Source organism: Lepisosteus platostomus, chromosome 5, assembly GCF_059453375.1.
Source record: "Lepisosteus platostomus isolate fLepPlt1 chromosome 5, fLepPlt1.hap1, whole genome shotgun sequence".
In the NCBI taxonomy this organism is placed as follows: domain Eukaryota; kingdom Metazoa; phylum Chordata; class Actinopteri; order Semionotiformes; family Lepisosteidae; genus Lepisosteus; species Lepisosteus platostomus.
This window is the reverse complement of record NC_142615.1, coordinates 505,671-525,722: the sequence shown is the minus strand read 5'-3', so window position 1 is coordinate 525,722 and position 20,052 is coordinate 505,671. Positions and strand designations below refer to the sequence as shown.

Here is a 20,052-nt window from a genome sequence, read left to right as displayed (position 1 = left end):
AACCAGGACAGGTCCCACACACACACAGCTGCTCCTCCCCACCATCATGACTGAATTAGCCTCCAGTACTGAACTCCAACACCTCATCTCTCTGAGTGGGGTTCAAGTCCCTGTGACCTCTGACCCCAGTCTCCCCTCTCTGAGTGGGGTTCAAGTCCCTGTGACCCCTATCTCCCCTCTCTGAGTTGGGTTCAAGTCTGTGACCTGTGACACCCAGTCTCCCCTCTCTGAGTGGGGTTCAAGTCCTTGTGACCTGTGACCCCGGATCTGTCAGATCAGCACAGCTATGCGAGCTGGGTGGTTACGACACTGTCGTGCCAATGTTTGGGATACCGCGTTACGGCACGAAGAGGGCTTGACGGCAGTGCTCGGAGATGCGCTGTGAACGTGTCCCCCTTCACCAAGCGGGATAATCCAAACACTCACTCCATATTCACTCCCCGGATGTCTCTGTCCCCCGTGAGATCTAGGAAGCTCCCCGACACTCGCCGAAGAAACGGGGGTTTCACGCCAGCAGGCAAAGAGAGACAAGACGCGGCCGCCCAGCGCGGACAAACCCCGCACCCCCAAAACACATCAGCGGCTCTCGCCCGGGTCTTACAGTTCCGCAGGTGGAAAAGCAACGTCCTTCAGGTTCCTCAAAAAGGAGGAAAAACAAGACGTTTCCCCGCAGCGAGGGTGTCGGAAACCGCACGCCTGGTTGGGCGCTCCGTTTAGGGCTTCAGAAACAAAGCAAACTGCAGTCACGGGCAAAAATAACACTAACAAGTGCACTAGTGACCGGTTTCCCAGGATCGTCGCCTGTGTTATTGTACAGTAACCCTGAACCCCGCTGATCCAGGCGCCTCGTCCTCTCCTGCCGCTGCCCGGGCTGTGTGAAAGAGCTGCGGGTCTGCTCGCAGCCTCAGGGCTGTTTCCTACAGTAAACTACACCGGCTCTGCTGGACACCCTGCTGCCCGACAGCGGAAACGTCCCTGGATGTCCCTCGTCTGAGAGGAGCTGCATGAGCAGGACCCTGACCTCTGACCTCTGACCCCAGAGCAGCTCGATGTCGGCGCACACGGGACTTTGCAAGGAGCTGGAAATGTGAACAGACTCGCGCGTCGTGTTGTTTGTGCAGCCGGTGGATCAGGAGGAGACTGTCCAACACGTCCCGTCACACACGTGTCCAAGTGCTTTCAACTGTCTGCTGTTTTACAGCCCAGTACAGACAAACAAGGCACATGAACACCTCCTTCAAGTGAAGGATCAACACCCGAATAACCCATCTTAAATAAAAAAACATCTTCACTGTACTCTTACCCAGTTACACATCCTCTTCTGACCGAGATTATACTACCCCCGTCTTTCTCCAGACTCTGGGCGTCTCTCTAGTCTCTACCTGTACCTCTGTGAGAACATGGCCTCCTGTCAATCAAACCCCACCTGTCCAATCAGACAGGAAACCCCGCCCACTGACCGGGACCATGGACCGTGATTGGCCACTTCACGGCAGCAGGGGTCAGGCCGACGCCAGATCACCCTTGCAGGCTCTTGGGTTTTGGGATGTCTGTGTGGAGTTTATACTGTCTCCAGTCACAGCTAGCTTGGGGTCCAGCCAGGGTCACCCCAAAGAGAGCTGTCTGTACCCAGACTGGCTGTGGTGTCAGGCTGAGTGCTCTGGGCCCAGGAAGACAATCAGACAGAGACTTGAGGTCATGACCTGTGTCACACCCTAACAGTCACTGCAAGTGCAAAGAAACACAGTCCAGCATGAAGCCCAGTTTAAATCCAATTTATTTTGACTTGAAAAGATAATAACAGTACAAACAGTGCATTTTACTTTTCCTTAGGGAACAACAATGAAATACATAATAAAAAAGGTACAGTGACAGGTATCCATTTTAAAGCCAATTTCAGTATCTAAAGAAAAAATAAAAGCATTTATTAACTTAAAAATACTTCACTGTTCCAGCTAAATCCCCCTCCCCCATTTAAGCCAAAAGTAGAAAAAACCTTCACCAGCCTTATAACCACAATATTTTTAATCACACTGCAGCAATGAAGATTATTAACAGCCATCAACACGTTGCATATAGAGAGAAGCACTCAGCCCTGCGTGCAGCAAACTCAGCAGTTTGTTTCTGTAGCCTCCAGTACTGGCTGCTCATTCTAATCTGGCAGGGCTCTGCACCCTGGGGAACACCCCCACAAAGGTACAATCAGACAGCGAAGAAGCAGATCAGGTCTAAAGTGTAATAATGTAATAGAACAGTCCAACAGACAAGGGAGCTCCTGTGTAACGCAGCGACTCGGACAGGATCACCACTGGCATCAATACGATACACTGCTCTGCCCCGACACAGTCGAGCTCCTGTTCAACACAGTGAGGTAGAGGGGAGCAGGGCAGCTCTACCACAGCCCTGTCAAGCTCTTGTTAAACGATCGGTCCTGGTTCCGCCCCTGGAGAAGAGCTGTGATTCGAGCACAGACCTTTACTGGGGTCTCTCCTGGCTGAGGAGGTGGGGGACCAGTGTGGTCCTGTTTTCAGGGATGAGGCGACGCTGGGACAGATAGAGGGATGAGGACAGGGCAAGTTAGGGTTTGACTTCCCCCCTGAACTCGTGTTTTAAACTCTATTAAAAACATCTGAACAATGGTTTCAGTTTTGATTACAGACCCCAGGTGTCCAGGCAGGGTCATCCGGATCTGAGAGCTGTGGATAAGGAGTCAGAGGCCAACACGTGTGTAAGGGGACAGTGAACTATGGGGTCAGAGGTCAGCTCCTGTCTGTAAGGGGTCAGAGGTGAGCTCCAGTGTCTGTTGGCTCTGTAATAATCAGTAAGAGAGAGAGAAGGTGCGTGATTGGTGCTCTTCATACAGCAGGAGATGGGCTCTTCATCTTCAGACCCAGACCTGGAGGGAGAGCAGGACAGAGGAGACTGAGACCAAGGCGTGTGGATCCGAGTGCAGGACTGCATCTGCTGCGCCCGGCAGTAACTCGCTCACCTCAGGCTTTCTCGCTGGAGCCACTGGATGAGTTGTCATGAGCTGCAATGAGAGAACACAGTCACGCACAGCTCAGACACTGCCCACTGTCCACCGCCCACTGCCCACTGTCCACCGCCCACTGGGCTCTCTCCTCTGCTCACTGTCCACCACCCTCTGCTCACTGTCCACCACCCACTGGCCTCTCTCCTCTGCTCACTGTCCACCACCCTCTGCTCACTGTCCACCACCCACTGTCCACCACCCTCTGCTCACTGTCCACCACCCACTGCCCTCTCTCCTCTGCTCACTGTCCACCACCCTCTGCTCACTGTCCACCACCCACTGGCCTCTCTCCTCTGCTCACTGTCCACCACCCTCTGCTCACTGTCCACCACCCACTGTCCACCACCCTCTGCTCACTGTCCACCACGCACTGGCCTCTCTCCTCTGCTCACTGTCCACCACCCTCTGCTCACTGTCCACCACCCTCTGCTCACTGTCCACCACCCACTGGCCTCTCTCCTCTGCTCACTGTCCACCACCCTCTGCTCACTGTCCACCACCCTCTGCTCACTGTCCACCACCCACTGGCCTCTCTCCTCTGCTCACTTTCCACCACCCTCTGCTCACTGTCCACCGTCCACTGGCCTCTCTCCTCTGCTCACTGTCCACCGCCCACTGTCCTCTCTCCTCTGCTCACTGTCCACCACCCTCTGCTCACTGTCCACCGTACACTGGCCTCTCTCCTCTGCTCACTGTCCACCACCCACTGTCCTCTCTCCTCTGCTCACTGTCCACCACCCTCTGCTCACTGTCCACCACCCACTGGCCTCTCTCCTCTGCTCACTGTCCACCACCCTCTGCTCACTGTCCACCGTCCACTGGCCTCTCTCCTCTGCTCACTGTCCACCGCCCACTGCCCTCTCTCCTCTGCTCACTGTCCACCACCCTCTGCTCACTGTCCACCACCCACTGGCCTCTCTCCTCTGCTCACTGTCCACCACCCTCTGCTCACTGTCCACCACCCACTGCTCACTGTCCACCACCCTCTGCTCACTGTCCACCACGCACTGGCCTCTCTCCTCTGCTCACTGTCCACCACCCTCTGCTCACTGTCCACCACCGACTGGCCTCTCTCCTCTGCTCACTGTCCACCACCCTCTGCTCACTGTCCACCACCCACTGGCCTCTCTCCTCTGCTCACTGTCCACCATCCACTGGCCTCTCTCCTCTGCTCACTTTCCACCACCCTCTGCTCACTGTCCACCGTCCACTGGCCTCTCTCCTCTGCTCACTGTCCACCGCCCACTGTCCTCTCTCCACTGCTCACTGTCCACCACCCACTGGCCTCTCTCCAGCGCCCACTGTCCAGCGCCCACTGGCCTTTCTCCACCGCCCACTGTCCAGCGCCCACTGGCCTCTCTCCACCACCCACTGTCCACCACCCACTGGCTTCTCTCCTCTGCTCACTATCCACCGCCCACTGCCCTCTCTCCACTGCTCACTGTCCACCACCCTCTGCTCACTGTCCTCAGTCCACTGGGCTCTCTCCTCTGCTCACTGTCCACCACCCTCTGCTCACTGTCCACCACCCACTGGCCTCTCTCCTCTGCTCACTGTCCACCACCCTCTGCTCACTGTCCACCGCCCACTGGCCTCTCTCCTCTGCTCACTGTCCACCGCCCACTGTCCTCTCTCCTCTGCTCACTGTCCACCACCCTCTGCTCACTGTCCACCACCCACTGGCCTCTCTCCTCTGCTCACTGTCCACCAACCTCTGCTCACTGTCCACCACCCTCTGCTCACTGTCCACCACCCACTGGCCTCTCTCCTCTGCTCACTGTCCACCACCCTCTGCTCACTGTCCACCACCCTCTGCTCACTGTCCACCACCCACTGGCCTCTCTCCTCTGCTCACTGTCCACCACCCTCTGCTCACTGTCCACCACCCACTGTCCACCACCCTCTGCTCACTGTCCACCGCCCACTGCCCTCTCTCCTCTGCTCACTGTCCACCACCCTCTGCTCACTGTCCACCACCCTCTGCTCACTGTCCACCACCCACTGGCCTCTCTCCTCTGCTCACTGTCCACCACCCTCTGCTCACTGTCCACCACCCTCTGCTCACTGTCCACCACCCACTGGCCTCTCTCCTCTGCTCACTGTCCACCACCCTCTGCTCACTGTCCACCGCCCACTGGCCTCTCTCCTCTGCTCACTGTCCACCACCCTCTGCTCACTGTCCACCACGCACTGGCCTCTCTCCTCTGCTCACTGTCCACCAGCCTCTGCTCACTGTCCACCACCCTCTGCTCACTGTCCACCACCCACTGGCCTCTCTCCACCGCCCACTGTCCACAGCCCACTGTCCACCGCCCGCACCCCGAGCGCTGGTCAGCCCACAGGCGGGAGCAACTGGACCCTCCCAGAACCTCTACTCTTCAGGATACCCCAAAATCCCAGGGGTTCAGCAATCAGCTGTGTGATGTGAGCTCTTTGGATTATTCTCTGGGAAGCCAGCTGGGATAAATACTGTCAGCAGAGTCCGAGAGAGGAAACAGCACTTACTGGGTGCAGAGGAGTAGCTCTTCTTGTCACCTGCAGAGACAGACACAGAGTTAGTCAGCCGCGCCCTCTGTGATACTGGAGTGAAGGTAAATCAATGAGCGTTCCACCTCTCACTGCTGACTCAGCAGGTACAACCAGGGCAGCAGACACTCTACACGCATGGGCACCAGGTCCCATTGCTGTCACTCACCTCTCTTCTTCCAGAAGAAGGCCCCAGCGAACACAGCAACCAGGACCAGCAGGACTCCAACCACAGCTCCGATGATCACAGGCAAGTTAGAGGAGGGAGGCACTGGACAACACAACACACACAGTCAGCAGTGTCTCCTGTCTCTCTCAGTCGACATCACACACGCACGGTCACTGGACTGTGAGCCTGCAGTGACACAGAGTGACCCGTCTCCTGTCTCTCTCACCCCAGGTCCTGACAACCTCCTCTCCTGGACTCAGGCTCTTGTGATCCACTCTGCAGGAGTACTGGTACTTGTCCTTCTCTCCTGCTCTCACTGTCAGCCTCTTCCTGACCTGGAAGCTCCCGTCTCCATTGGGAACCACCTCCCCACTCTCCACATCCTCCTGCAGCTCCTGTCCGTCTCTCTGCCAGGACACCGTCACGTCTTTGGGGAAGAAGCCAGTGGCCAGGCAGGTGACCTCATATCCCCCTGATCCGGAGTCCTTGTGGGACACAGACACCTGGGGGCGCTCTGGAGAGAGAGAGAGAGAGAGAGAGAGAGAGAGAGAGAGAGAGAGAGGGGGGGGGGGGGGGGGGGTCAGAGACTGCAGGCAGCTCTCCAACACTGACCCCCACCCTGACGGTCAGCACTGAGGAAGAGGAAGAGCAGCACTGTACCTGTCCTCAGCAGGGTCTCCCGCCCGTACTCCACGTACTTCTTCAGCCACTCGATACAGGTGTTCTCCAGGTAGGCCTTTCTCTGCTGAGTCCAGGCTCTCTCAGAGTCCCACTTCAGCTTAGTGGTCATGCCCCTCTGGTTGGCCGCAGTCCAGGTCAGGGTGCTCTTGTCCAGGCTGATGTAATCTGCCCCATCGTAGCCGAACTGATAAAACCCCCGAGTGGTGCCGTCGTCGTCCAGCTCACAGCCGTACATCCACTGGACTACATGGACACCTGCAGGACACAGCGCCACACCCTCAGGACACACTGCAGCTCCGCCTGCTTCTGCTGCTCGAACCCGGGGCCGCCAGAACACACTCACTACAGCTTACCACAGCGACCCGGGACTCTCATCAGATCAGGCAGGGCTGCGCCGCGGACTACAATATCACAACACCCTGCACACAGTCCACACGCTGTCTCTCTCCAGCGGGACAACCTCTCCCTGTCCCTCACAATTCAACACGCTGTCTCTCTCCAGCGGGACAACCTCTCCCTGTCCCTCACAGTCCACACGCTGTCTCTCTCCAGCGGGACAACCTCTCCCTGTCCCCTCACAGTCCACACGCTGTCTCTCTCCAGCGGGACAACCTCTCCCTGTCCCTCACAGTCCACACGCTGTCTCTCTCCAGCGGGACAACCTCTCCCTGTCCCCTCACAGTCCACACGCTGTCTCTCTCCAGCGGGACAACCTCTCCCTGTCCCTCAGAGTCCACACGCTGTCTCTCTCCAGCGGGACAACCTCTCCCTGTCCCTCACAGTCCACACACTGTCTCTCTCCAGTGGGACAACCTCTCCCTGTCCCCTCACAGTCCACACGCTGTCTCTCTCCAGCGGGACAACCTCTCCCTGTCCCTCACAGTCCACACGCTGTCTCTCTCCAGAGGGACAACCTCTCCCTGTCCCTCACAGTCCACACGCTGTCTCTCTCCAGCTGGACAACCTCTCCCTGTCCCTCACAGTCCACACGCTGTCTCTCTCCAGCTGGACAACCTCTCCCTGTCCCTCACAGTCCACACGCTGTCTCTCTCCAGCGGGACAACCTCTCCCTGTCCCTCACAGTCCACACGCTGTCTCTCTCCAGCGGGACAACCTCTCCCTGTCCCTCACAGTCCACACGCTGTCTCTCTCCAGCGGAACAACCTCTCCCTGTCCCCTCAGAGTCCACACGCTGTCTCTCTCCAGCGGGACAACCTCTCCCTGTCCCTCACAGTCCACACGCTGTCTCTCTCCAGTGGGACAACCTCTCCCTGTCCCTTCACAGTCCACACGCTGTCTCTCTCCAGCGGGACAACCTCTCCCTGTCCCTCACAGTCCACACGCTGTCTCTCTCCAGCGGGACAACCTCTCCCTGTCCCTCACAGTCCACACGCTGTCTCTCTCCAGCGGGACAACCTCTCCCTGTCCCTCACAGTCCACACGCTGTCTCTCTCCAGTGGGACAACCTCTCCCTGTCCCTTCACAGTCCACACGCTGTCTCTCTCCAGCGGGACAACCTCTCCCTGTCCCTCACAGTCCACACGCTGTCTCTCTCCAGAGGGACAACCTCTCCCTGTCCCTTCACAGTCCACACGCTGTCTCTCTCCAGCGACACAACCTCTCCCTGTCCCTCACAGTCCACACGCTGTCTCTCTCCAGCTGGATAACCTCTCCCTGTCCCTCACAGTCCACACGCTGTCTCTCTCCAGTGGGACAACCTCTCCCTGTCCCTTCACAGTCCACACGCTGTCTCTCTCCAGTGGGACAACCTCTCCCTGTCCCTCACAGTCCACACGCTGTCTCTCTCCAGCGGGACAACCTCTCCCTGTCCCTCACAGTCCACACGCTGTCTCTCTCCAGAGGGACAACCTCTCCCTGTCCCTCACAGTCCACACGCTGTCTCTCTCCAGCGGGACAACCTCTCCCTGTCCCTCACAGTCCACACGCTGTCTCTCTCCAGCGGGACAACTTCTCCCTGTCCCTTCACAGCCTGTGCGCGCCGACCCAGCTCCCTGATCCTACTGCTTCAACACCCAGTCAATTAACACTGAGGCCAGCCCACACCATCCCATCTCCTACATCTCCAAACGACTCAGTCTAATATCGCTAGAACAAGACGTTTAAGTGTCAACATTTTATACTTGTGAATTTTAATGACTGTCAATGCAGTTATTTTATTTTCCAAGTATATAAGTGTCCACAGATTGTTTTAATGTGTGTAATGGTGTCCAGTACTTGATGACAATGTGTGTTGAGAGGTGTAGGGGGACTCCTCTCTGTTATTCTCTCCCAGTGTTGGATCAGTGCAGCTCTGCTCTGTAACTCTCCACAGTCTTCAGCAGCCCTGGACTGCGTCTCTCAGGTCCCTCCTGTCCCTGCCACAGTCTCTGTCCCAGCGAGTCACCTGGAAGAGCAGATCTCTGTCCTTCCTGATCCCCCTAGAGCTGGTCAGAGCCTCACAGAGACACGGAGCTGTGTGCTCTCTCTGGAGTCAGAGTATGACGTCTCTTCTCCTGACACTGCTGCTGTATGACACCAGATCACTGAGAGGGCCGAGTCCCACCCACACTGGAGAGATCTGAGCACACAGAGACTAGAGCACGACTGGGAACGCAACAGCTACAGTGCCACCAGCCCGGTTAGAGCTTAATGAACGTGACGGAGTGAAGGATATGTAGGAAGTATTTGGCGAAGCTCTCCTAGCTAAGGGAATGGCAGCCTATGTGAGGGTGGACAGGCTTCCCAACCCACCGAAATGCCCCCAGAAATTCACCGCTGCATGAATTCCAACTGCTGACCGGTCCCACGCGAGCGGTGGTCTGGCCGGATCGGTGGGAGTGGGCGGAGAAGCGAGGTGTTCTCGCCCATGAAGAAGAGGGGGAAGAGGGGGGACTGATGAAGTCAAGGCGAGCGATCTGTGTCTGGGTGGAGAGGGAGAGGGACAGGGACAGGGCCGGGTCAGAGACGAGGCCCGGTGGGGGTAGGGTCCGGCTCCTGCCCTCCTGCACGCGCACCCAGCGGGAGAGGCAGAGGGGGCGCCCCTCCGGCCCCGGGATCGAGGCGTGTCACAGACTGCGGGCTGGAGGACAGGGCGCTGGGGAGGACTGGAGGACAGGGCGCTGGGTGCTGGGAGCTGGGTGCTGGGTGCTGGGTGCTGGGAGCTGGGAGCTGGGTGCTGGGAGCTGGGCGCTGGGCGCTGGGCGCTGGGAGCTGGGCGCTGGGCGCTGGGCGCTGGGCACCTCGGCTGGAGCAGCAGACACCAGTGTGCGGCCAGTCCAGCCAGTCAGCGCTGTGGAAGAGCCGGTTCGGACTCCCGTGGAGCGCGTTCTTAGAGACCCCGCAAGGACGATGGCGGTACAGAGCGGGAGGGGCAGGGGCGCCCCCTGGAGGAGGGGTGTGGAACGCCCCCTGGAGGAGGGGCAGGGGCGCCCCCTGGAGGAGGGGTGTGGAACGCGACGGCGGGCCAGAGGGCTGGAGAAGGAGCGACGCCGGGCCCTGGCGGGACGAGCTGGGAGCCCAGAGACCCAGACCGGGCTGGGGGGCTCAGAGGAGAGGAGAGGGGGCCAGGCCGCTCGAGAGCAGCACAGGCAGGCAGGCCAGCGTCCGCTGGCGCCAGGAGCACGCCGGCACCACCGCAGCCCGCCCCCAGAACGACAACACGGCCCCCCGCACCCCTGACATCACATCCCAACTGCAGCTGCTCCTGCATCACCCCCCACACGCCAGCCCTGAGCGGGGCTCTCCGCCCCGACTGCGGTCAGAGCTGCTCGTGGGTCTGCTGCTCGCTCATCTACTTCCTCACAGACGAACCCCACACCCGCCGTCCCCGTGTGGAAAGGTTAACGCTCCCTTTCGCCAACATTCAGTGGTGAACAGAACAGTACAGTGCACTTAAAACAGAGAACAGGAGGGTCTACTGTACACAGAGGGGGGTGGGGGTGGGGAACAGGCTGCCCAGCCCTGTGGTTGAAGCCGATACCCTGGCTTCTCTCCAGACACAGCTGGGTGAGCTCCTCCAGTCAGGACAGGAGGCTCTTCTGTACACAGAGGGGGGTGGGGGGGTGGAACAGGCTGCCCAGCCCTGTGGTTAAAGCCGATACCCTGGCTTCTCTCCAGACACAGCTGGGTGAGCTCCTCCAGTCAGGACAGGAGGCTCTTCTGTACACAGAGGGGGGTGGGGGTGGGGAACAGGCTGCCCAGCCCTGTGGTTGAAGCCGATACCCTGGCTTCTCTCCAGACACAGCTGGGTGAGCTCCTCCAGTCAGGACAGGAGGCTCTACTGTACACAGAGGGGGGTGGGGGTGTGGAACAGGCTGTCCAGCCCTGTGGTTAAAGCCGATCCCCTATCTGTCTCAGGCCAGTCAGGGTGGAGTTTGTCAGCTCTTACAGAAGACACCAGCATCTGTCCTGCCCCTCGTCACAGCACAAGGACAGCTGGGCCAGAGTGTCTCCCTACTGCTGCTCCAGAGGAGTCAGAGCAGCTGAGACACACGACGGGTCTCCAGGACCACCGCTGAGGTCACCACTGAGGCTGGAGGGCTCTCTCTGGGGGCGAGACTGGCCATCGTCGACGGTATCTATCTGCATCGTTCACTTTCAATTCAAGTTCCTTAAGAAGTTTATCTCGTTCGGTATTTACTTGTTTAAGAGCTTTTACTCCACTCTTGGAGTCCTCAACCTCTTTGAACACACAGTCCATGGACTTCCCAAGCCCTTCGGTTCGGACTGTGTTAAATGGAATCGTGTCCTGCAGCTCAGCCAGGCCCTGTGCCATCATGTTGCAGATGTCGGTCTGGAGCTCCTCCGGCGTCAGCTCGCCCCTTCCTCTCCTGGCGGCCGGGCAGGACCCCAGCTCCTCCTCCGGAGTCTCACTCTCTCTCCAGCTCCCTTTCCACCTCCCCTCCGGCTGCTTCACTGTCCCCTATAGTTGCCATCGATTTTCTTGTAGTGAGAAGAAACAATCAACTATATACACTGGGCTTTATAGCCGCTAGTAGACAGGCAGGGTGACCACTCGGCCCCTGTACGCCTCCGCAGGCGACCTGCGACATAACAGCACAGCGCCGTGAGGACAGCCCCAGGCCCCCGGGCCTCTCCAGGTCAGCGCCAGGAGAGCCGCGCTCCTCAGAGACACTGGACCCCGGCCGTCTGAACAGAACCTGCAGCCTCCAGCTTCCACAGTCACACGGCCTCCAGTTTCTCCTCTCTCCCGGCCTTCACCGGAGAACCCCTGCCAGTGAAGCAGGGGGCGCCGCTGAGACACCCCAGACTCTCCACACAGAGGAAGACTGTGTCTTGCCCCTTCTGCGTTGTACAAGCCCAGCGCCTCCGCAGCTCCTGGCTCAGCTTTCCGAAAGCCCGGCCAGCACCAGGCGTGGAGATCCCGGCGTCCTGACCTCTGAGCCCGGGGCTCGGCGCGCCTGGTCCCGTTACGGTTTTATCCTCCGTGTTCCCTGGATTTTAACGGTCTTGGTCTCGGATGGATCTCCCGGCTCTTGGATTACGGACTGCGCCCTGACTAACCCTATTGGACCTGGTTGCCCTTGGTTTCCCCCTGCACACCGGATCACCGCGGTCTGTCGACCCGGATAAACCCCGCTGTCCGTCTCCAGCCTCTTCCGGAGTACACCATCACACACTGGTCTTAACTGCACACTCCACAGGACACTCGGGGGGACGCTGAGCGCAGTGCAGAAGGAGAGGCGGGAGGGGAGATCAGGAAAGCTGAGGATCAGCACAGGGAAACGTTCGGGCAGACCATGGCTAGTATCTCTACGAAAGGTGATTGTAGAACCGTTTCTCTGTTAAACAGCATGGATGAGTAACACCCGACAAATAATATTTAAATGTGTTTTATCCCCGTTTTGATTTACAAACCACCACCACCTCAGCTAACAGTGCTATTCCTGATCTCTGAGTATCGACACAACAGAGGTGCACAGAAACTCTCACAGACCTTCAGTTTAAACATGAACTCGACAAGATGGGTCCTAGACTTAAACAGGGCCCACTGGGGAAGTGCTCCTCTGACAACTGCTACACTTAAACTGGATCACCACCGGGCTGTGTCTTCAGCCCCCTACTGTAACATTTCTTACAACACCCACTGGAAGAGCAAACACAGACATCTGATGACACAACCCTGGCCACCTTCTGAAAGGACCCAGAAACTCATCATGGGCTCATTCTGTTTGTAATGGGATGCAGAAACCAACTATGATAAGCAGCAAAATCACCAGATAACAGATTCAGGAAATCGTCCATCTGTTCTGCAAACTCTCTGTCAGACAACGCAAGACAGCTCTCTTCTCCTGACCCACTGCAGTACTGTTTTCACAGCTGGTGGTGTCTGTCTGTTATGTAGTATTTGTTGTGTTGGACTCGGCTGTAAAACAAATTTCCGCCAGCGGATAAGAAAGACTGAACTGAAAAACCCCTGAGAACTTCCTGCAGAGCGCTCCTGACATCGTGTCAGTGTTACTATTGCAAGTGAACAGGTCTTCAGCTCTGAGTACATCTGGCTTGTGAAACTGCCAGGTGTGTATTTGTGTGAAGTGAACACATCTGTGTGTGTACTCACCCCCAGTCTGGTTGAAACGCTGTGGCAGGTTAACTAAATCTGCTTTGAAGCTCTGTGATACACCAATCTGTTTCTGAGTCTCTCTGTCCCAGTAGTCCTTCCCCTCGTTCCTCTCTATCCACTCCGTCTTGGGAATCATCCTCTTGATGTCGCTGTCGTAGTGGACAAACTCCTGCCCGTCCACCAGGCCCACGATGGTGAACTCGGGGAACCCACTGACCCCACCGACCGCGGTGTAGAAGTAGCGCAGGGAGTGGGTGACTGTGGGCAGAGAAGAACAGGACACCAGGTAAGAAAACACTCATTTTAATTGAGTAAATAATCTAGTTATTTTTATTATTATTATTATTATTATTTACTTTGATTTTGAAGAGCTATCCTCTGCTACTTATTCTGAAACATATTCAGCTTTTTAAGCAAAACACAAACATTACTAAATAAGAGTAATAATTCAATTTTTAAACTCAACACACAAAATTTAAAAAGCAATTGCTAAAAAGTGTATAACAAAAGTCTGTAGAATTCAAATGATTTTACTTTAGAGATCTAAGATCACACTACACCACCACTAGCACGTTAAAGCTATTACTAATTTACAAAATTCGCTGAAGACATGAATGATAAAGTCAACCCAGCAACGTTTTTATAACTCAGGACAGCAGGCACTTCTTTACACACAGGGTGCTGGGAAAGTGGAACAAGCCTTTCCAGCTTCTAACAAAACATGATGCATGTTAGTAACCATACTCATACAACCTTCTGAGTACTTAATAACCTTGTTGTAAAAAATGCTATATAAAAATACATTAATGTGAATCATTTCCTGTCAAACTCACTGGCAGAGCCAGCCTGGACTCCACACAGAACCAGCACCAGCACCAGAGTCTTGGTTCTGCTGTGCTGAACCGCTGCGGAGCTCTGCCACTGTGTGTCTGTGACGATCCAGTGACACAACAAGGAGCACACTGACGGGCTGGGGAGAGACACTGTCACTTGTCACTGTGAGCCTGACTGACGCCACGCTCTCTCACGGTTTCTGGTGTACTGGGAACACTGGTGTGCTCTTACAGCGGGGAGGGAAATTAAACACAAGCACTGCGGCTCACATCTCATCCCCCTTCACTGGAGATGCTCAAGAGGTCATATTTCAAAATCCAAAAGCTTTATTGGCACGATCAGCAAATAACAGTGCTGCCAAGGCCAACACAATCAGCTGAACGACGTCCTTCACCGGTACTGATCACTGATGGGGATTAATGAGAGAACAGCCCCATCTAGTGGACAGGCTGTAGCTACATCACCTCTCCCACAGTGACTGCGTCACAACCAGTCCGTCACAACAACAACAACACACAGCACACTCAGGTCCTGCTAGGACATCAGATCTGTGATCTACTGGATCCCCGTGATCCGTGTTTGATCTCTCCTGCTCTCCTGGAGCAGGACAGGAGCAGGCTCTTGAACACTGCTGTCCGTGTGGTTTGTGCTCTGGGAGTGTCGGATGAACACTGTGCGCCGATAATCACAGTCCTGACACACTGACACCCTGCTCCTCTCCTCCAGCCTCAGAGAGAAGGGTTTCACATCTGACACCCAGTTCTGCTCCAGTCCTGACACACTGACACCCTGCTCCTCTCCTCCAGCCTCAGAGAGAAGGGTTTCACCTCTGACACCCTGCTCTGCTCCAGTCCTGACACACTGACACCCTGCTCCTCTCCTCCAGCCTCAGAGAGAAGGGTTTCACCTCTGACACCCTGCTCTGCTCCAGTCCTGACACACTGACACCCTGCTCCTCTCCTCCAGCCTCAGAGAGAAGGGTTTCACATCTGACACCCCACTCTGCTCCAGTCCTGACACACTGACACCCTGCTCCTCTCCTCCAGCCTCAGAGAGAAGGGTTTCACATCTGACACCCCACTCTGCTCCAGTCCTGACACACTGACACCCTGCTCCTCTCCTCCAGCCTCAGAGAGAAGGGTTTCACATCTGACATCTGACTCTGCTCCAGTCCTGACACACTGACACCCTGCTCCTCTCCTCCAGCCTCAGAGAGAAGGGTTTCACATCTGACACCCGGCTCTGCTCCAGTCCTGACACCCTGACACCCTGCTCCTCTCCTCCAGCCTCAGAGAGAAGGGTTTCACATCTGACACCCTGCTCTGCTCCAGTCCTGACACACTGACACCCTGCTCCTCTCCTCCAGCCTCAGAGAGAAGGGTTTCACATCTGACACCCGGCTCTGCTCCAGTCCTGACACACTGACACCCTGCTCCTCTCCTCCAGCCTCAGAGAGAAGGGTTTCACATCTGACACCCTGCTCTGCTCCAGTCCTGACACACTGACACCCTGCTCCTCTCCTCCAGCCTCAGAGAGAATGGTTTCACATCTGACACCCGGCTCTGCTCCAGTCCTGACACACTGACACCCTGCTCCTCTCCTCCAGCCTCAGAGAGAAGGGTTTCACATCTGACACCCTGCTCTGCTCCAGTCCTGACACACTGACACCCTGCTCCTCTCCTCCAGCCTCAGAGAGAAGGGTTTCACATCTGACACCCAGTTCTGCTCCAGTCCTGACACACTGACACCCTGCTCCTCTCCTCCAGCCTCAGAGAGAAGGGTTTCACATCTGACACCCAGTTCTGCTCCAGTCCTGACACACTGACACCCTGCTCCTCTCCTCCAGCCTCAGAGAGAAGGGTTTCACATCTGACACCCTGCTCTGCTCCAGTCCTGACACACTGACACCCTGCTCCTCTCCTCCAGCCTCAGAGAGAAGGGTTTCACATCTGACACCCCACTCTGCTCCAGTCCTGACACCCTGACACCCTGCTCCTCTCCTCCAGCCTCAGAGAGAAGGGTTTCACATCTGAAACCCCACTCTGCTCCAGTCCTGACACACTGACACCCTGCTCCTCTCCTCCAGCCTCAGAGAGAAGGGTTTCACATCTGACACCCCACTCCAATACAGGCGTCACACCTGAAATCTTCCCTGTCAGAGTGTCCAGGCCATCGGAGCTGAACACAGCTGAGACACAGTTTGTCTGTGGCGGGGTGCTCAGATCTGATCTGATCTTCTGGACACACCAGGGGTGTAGGAGCTCTGTGCGCAGGGGGGCTGTGTCTGAGGGTCTCTGTGGGTCAGTATCTGCAGTCCAGGCAGGGGGGCTGTGTCTGAGGGTCTCTGTGGGAGGGTATCTGCAGTCCAGGCAGGCCCGTGTGAGGGTGCGAATCAGAAAGTAAAACAGCTTCAGCGCAGATCTGTGTCGCCTCAAGAGGAAAAGAAACTCGATTCTCTAGATTCCCAGAAATCGCCCCTCCTCTCCAGCAACACACAACACAACAACACAGAGATCACCCTCCTCCTCTCTCCCGCAAACTATCACACAATAATTCAAATCTCACACACTAGCACACAACACAGTAACACACATATCCAGCTTCACAGAAATGACCCTCCTCTCCAGCAAACTATCACACAATAATACAATCACACACACTAGCACACAACACAATAACGCACAGAAATCACCCCCCTGCTCTCCAACAACACACAACACACAGAGATCACCCTCCTCCTCTCTCCCACAAACTATCACACAATCAAAATAACAGTCAAATCTCACCAGCACACAACACAACAACACACGAAATCCACCTTCACAGAAATGACCATCCTCTCCAGCAAACTATCGCACAATAATACAATCACACGCACCAGCCCACTACAGCACACAAACACACGTGGATACAAATGAACACACACAAACACACTCTCACAAACACAGAGATGAACACAAACACACACTCTCACACAAACACAGAGATGAACACAAACACGCACTCTCACACAAACTCTCACAAACACAGAGGTGAACACAAACACGCACTCTCACACACAGACTCTCACAAACAAGAGGTGAACACAAACATACTCTCACAAACACAGAGATGAACACAAACACAAACTCTAAGACACAAACACACTCTCACAAACACAGAGGTGAACACAAAGACGCACTCTCACACACAAACACACTCTCACAAACACAGAGATGAACACAAAGACGCACTCTCACACACAAACACACTCTCACACACACAGAGGTGAACACAAAGACGCACTCTCACACACAAACACTCTCACACACACAGAGATGAACACAAACACACACTCTCACACAGAGATGAACACACAAACACACACTCTCACACACACAGAGATGAACAAAAACACGCACTCTCACACACACAGAGATGAACAAACACACTCTCACGAACACACTCTCACACAAACAGAGATAACACAAACACACACTCTCTCACACACAGAGATGAACACACACACACTCACCCGCGCCCGAGCGCGCAGTCAGTAAATCTCGGCCGTTAGGAGCTGCGTCACCGCCTGGCAGTTAGAAACCCCTCGACATTTCCACGCGTTTCTACAGTAAAACACTTCTTTCACCGACGACACCAGCCCTTTCCCCGGTAAAACACCCGGCCGGGCTGCGGATATTCACTTCACACCGTACCGCGACACAAAAAAACACGACTTTCTCACGCCTCCTAGCTCGGCGGCTACAGATCTCCAGGGATCGCAATTATAATCACCTTCAACAACTTTCAACAACCACCCTTCCAGTGTCTCCGGCCACCCAGACACGGACACTTTCAGGCCCGTCCGTCCCGCCCGGACCCCCCTCCGTCTGGATTGACGCGTCGCCCGTATTTTCTAGAATCTGGATAATTCAAAATCCCATCCGAACTCACCTGCGGACGCAGCCTGGACCCCACAGAAAACCAGAACCAGGACTCGGAACATCGTTCCGCCAAAAAAGACCCAACTTTGTCTCAGAATTCAGTCTCAGCTGCCTGCCAACACGACCGACCTCGACGCTGTGCGGTGCCGAACTGAGCCGCGGTCCTGCCCGGCTGGGAGCTGCTTGTCCTCCCCTATAATAATCCCTCAATTATCGGATTGGCTCCCGGGACCGCCCGGCCAATGGCGGCCGGCTCCGTCAGCAGACTCCGGGCAGACGACGGAGCCGCAGCTTGCGAACCGAAACCGAAACCGGCGTGTGGACCGGTCGGCGGGCGCGCTGTTGTTGTCCTGGGCTGGATTAATGACTCATCCACACGCCTCCTGTGAGGGAACAACAACCGTGCTGGACTGGCGCGCCACGCTGCGCCAGTGACTCTCATAGTTTACATTCTTCATGCAGATTATATATATATATCATACATATATATGTGTTATATTATCATATCGTTACACATATCGCTACATAGGGGTGGTCACTACTGGTCAAGTATAGTGGTCGGTTTCTGTGTGCTGGGCACTGATGTACTCAGACAGGGTGGTCAGTCTCTGTGCTGGACTCTGACACTGAGACAGGTCCTCAGACTGGGGTCAGTCTCTGTGCTGGACACTGATGTACTCAGACAGGGTGGTCAGTCTCTGTGTGCTGGGCTCTGACACTTAGACAGGTCATCAGACTGTGGTCAGTCTCTGTGCTGGACACTGATGTACTCAGGGTGGTCAGTCTCTGTGCTGGACACTGATGTACTCAGACAGGGTGGTCAGTCTCTGTGTGCTGGACACTGATGTACTCAGACAGGGTGGTCAGTCTCTGTGTGCTGGACACTGATGTACTCAGACAGGGTGGTCAGTCTCTGTGCTGGACACTGATGTACTCAGGGAGGTCAGTCTCTGTGCTTGGCTCTGATGTACTCAGGGTGGTCAGTCTCTGTGCTGGACACTGACACTTAGACAGGTCCTCAGACTGTGGTCAGTCTCTGTGCTGGACACTGATGTACTCGGACAGGTTGGTCAGTCTCTGTGCTGGACACTGATGTACTCAGACAGGGTGGTCAGTCTCTCTGTGCTGAACACTGATGTACTCAGACAGGGTGGTCAGTCTCTGAGTGCTGGACACTGATGTACTCAGGGTGGTCAGTCTCTGTGCTGGACACTGATGTACTCAGGGTGGTCAGTCTCTATGTGCTGGACACTGATGTACTCAGGGTGGTCAGTCTCTGTGTGCTGGGCTCTGACACTGAGACAGGTCCTCAGACTGGGGTCAGTCTCTGTGTGCTGGACACTGATGTACCCAGACAGGGTGGTCAGTCTCTGAGTGCTGGACACTGACACTGAGACAGGTCATCAGACTGTGGTCAGTCTCTGTGCTGGACACTGATGTACTCAGACAGGGTGGTCAGTCTCTGTGCTGGACACTGATGTACTCAGACAGGGTGGTCAGTCTCTGTGTGCTGGACACTGATGTACTCAGACAGGGTGGTCAGTCTCTGTGTGCTGGACGCTCTGCTCCAGTCCTGACACACTGACACCCTGCTCCTCTCCTCCAGCCTCAGAGAGAAGGGTTTCACACCTGACACCCTGCTCTGCTCCAGTCCTGACACACTGACACCCTGCTCCTCTCCTCCAGCCTCAGAGAGAAGGGTTTCACATCTGACACCCCACTCTGCTCCAGTCCTGACACACTGACACCCTGCTCCTCTCCTCCAGCCTCAGAGAGAAGGGTTTCACACCTGACACCCTGCTCTGCTCCAGTCCTGACACACTGACACCCTGCTCCTCTCCTCCAGCCTCAGAGAGAAGGGTTTCACCTCTGACACCCTGCTCTGCTCCAGTCCTGACACACTGACACCCTGCTCCTCTCCTCCAGCCTCAGAGAGAAGGGTTTCACCTCTGACACCCTGCTCTGCTCCAGTCCTGACACACTGACACCCTGCTCCTCTCCTCCAGCCTCAGAGAGAAGGGTTTCACCTCTGACACCCTGCTCTGCTCCAGTCCTGACACACTGACACCCTGCTCCTCTCCTCCAGCCTCAGAGAGAAGGGTTTCACATCTGACACCCCACTCTGCTCCAGTCCTGACACACTGACACCCTGCTCCTCTCCTCCAGCCTCAGAGAGAAGGGTTTCACCTCTGACACCCTGCTCTGCTCCAGTCCTGACACACTGACACCCTGCTCCTCTCCTCCAGCCTCAGAGAGAAGGGTTTCACCTCTGACACCCTGCTCTGCTCCAGTCCTGACACAC

General features: G+C 56.0%; 1 protein-coding gene across 1 annotated transcript; it reads right to left on the bottom strand.

Moving 5' to 3' along the window:
* Nucleotides 1-1,759: 1,759 nt before the first annotated feature.
* LOC148662298 (class I histocompatibility antigen, F10 alpha chain-like) lies at nucleotides 1,760-17,930 on the bottom strand. Its single transcript, XM_088631977.1, has 8 exons — nucleotides 17,761-17,930; nucleotides 12,991-13,251; nucleotides 6,390-6,665; nucleotides 5,956-6,243; nucleotides 5,730-5,831; nucleotides 5,540-5,569; nucleotides 2,990-3,031; nucleotides 1,760-2,896 (listed from the first exon to the last, which is right to left on the bottom strand). The coding sequence occupies exons 1-7, from the start codon at nucleotides 17,810-17,812 to the stop codon at nucleotides 2,991-2,993; spliced, it is 1,050 nt and encodes a 349-aa protein (XP_088488103.1). The 5' UTR covers nucleotides 17,813-17,930; the 3' UTR covers nucleotides 1,760-2,896; nucleotide 2,990.
* Nucleotides 17,931-20,052: the final 2,122 nt, after the last annotated feature.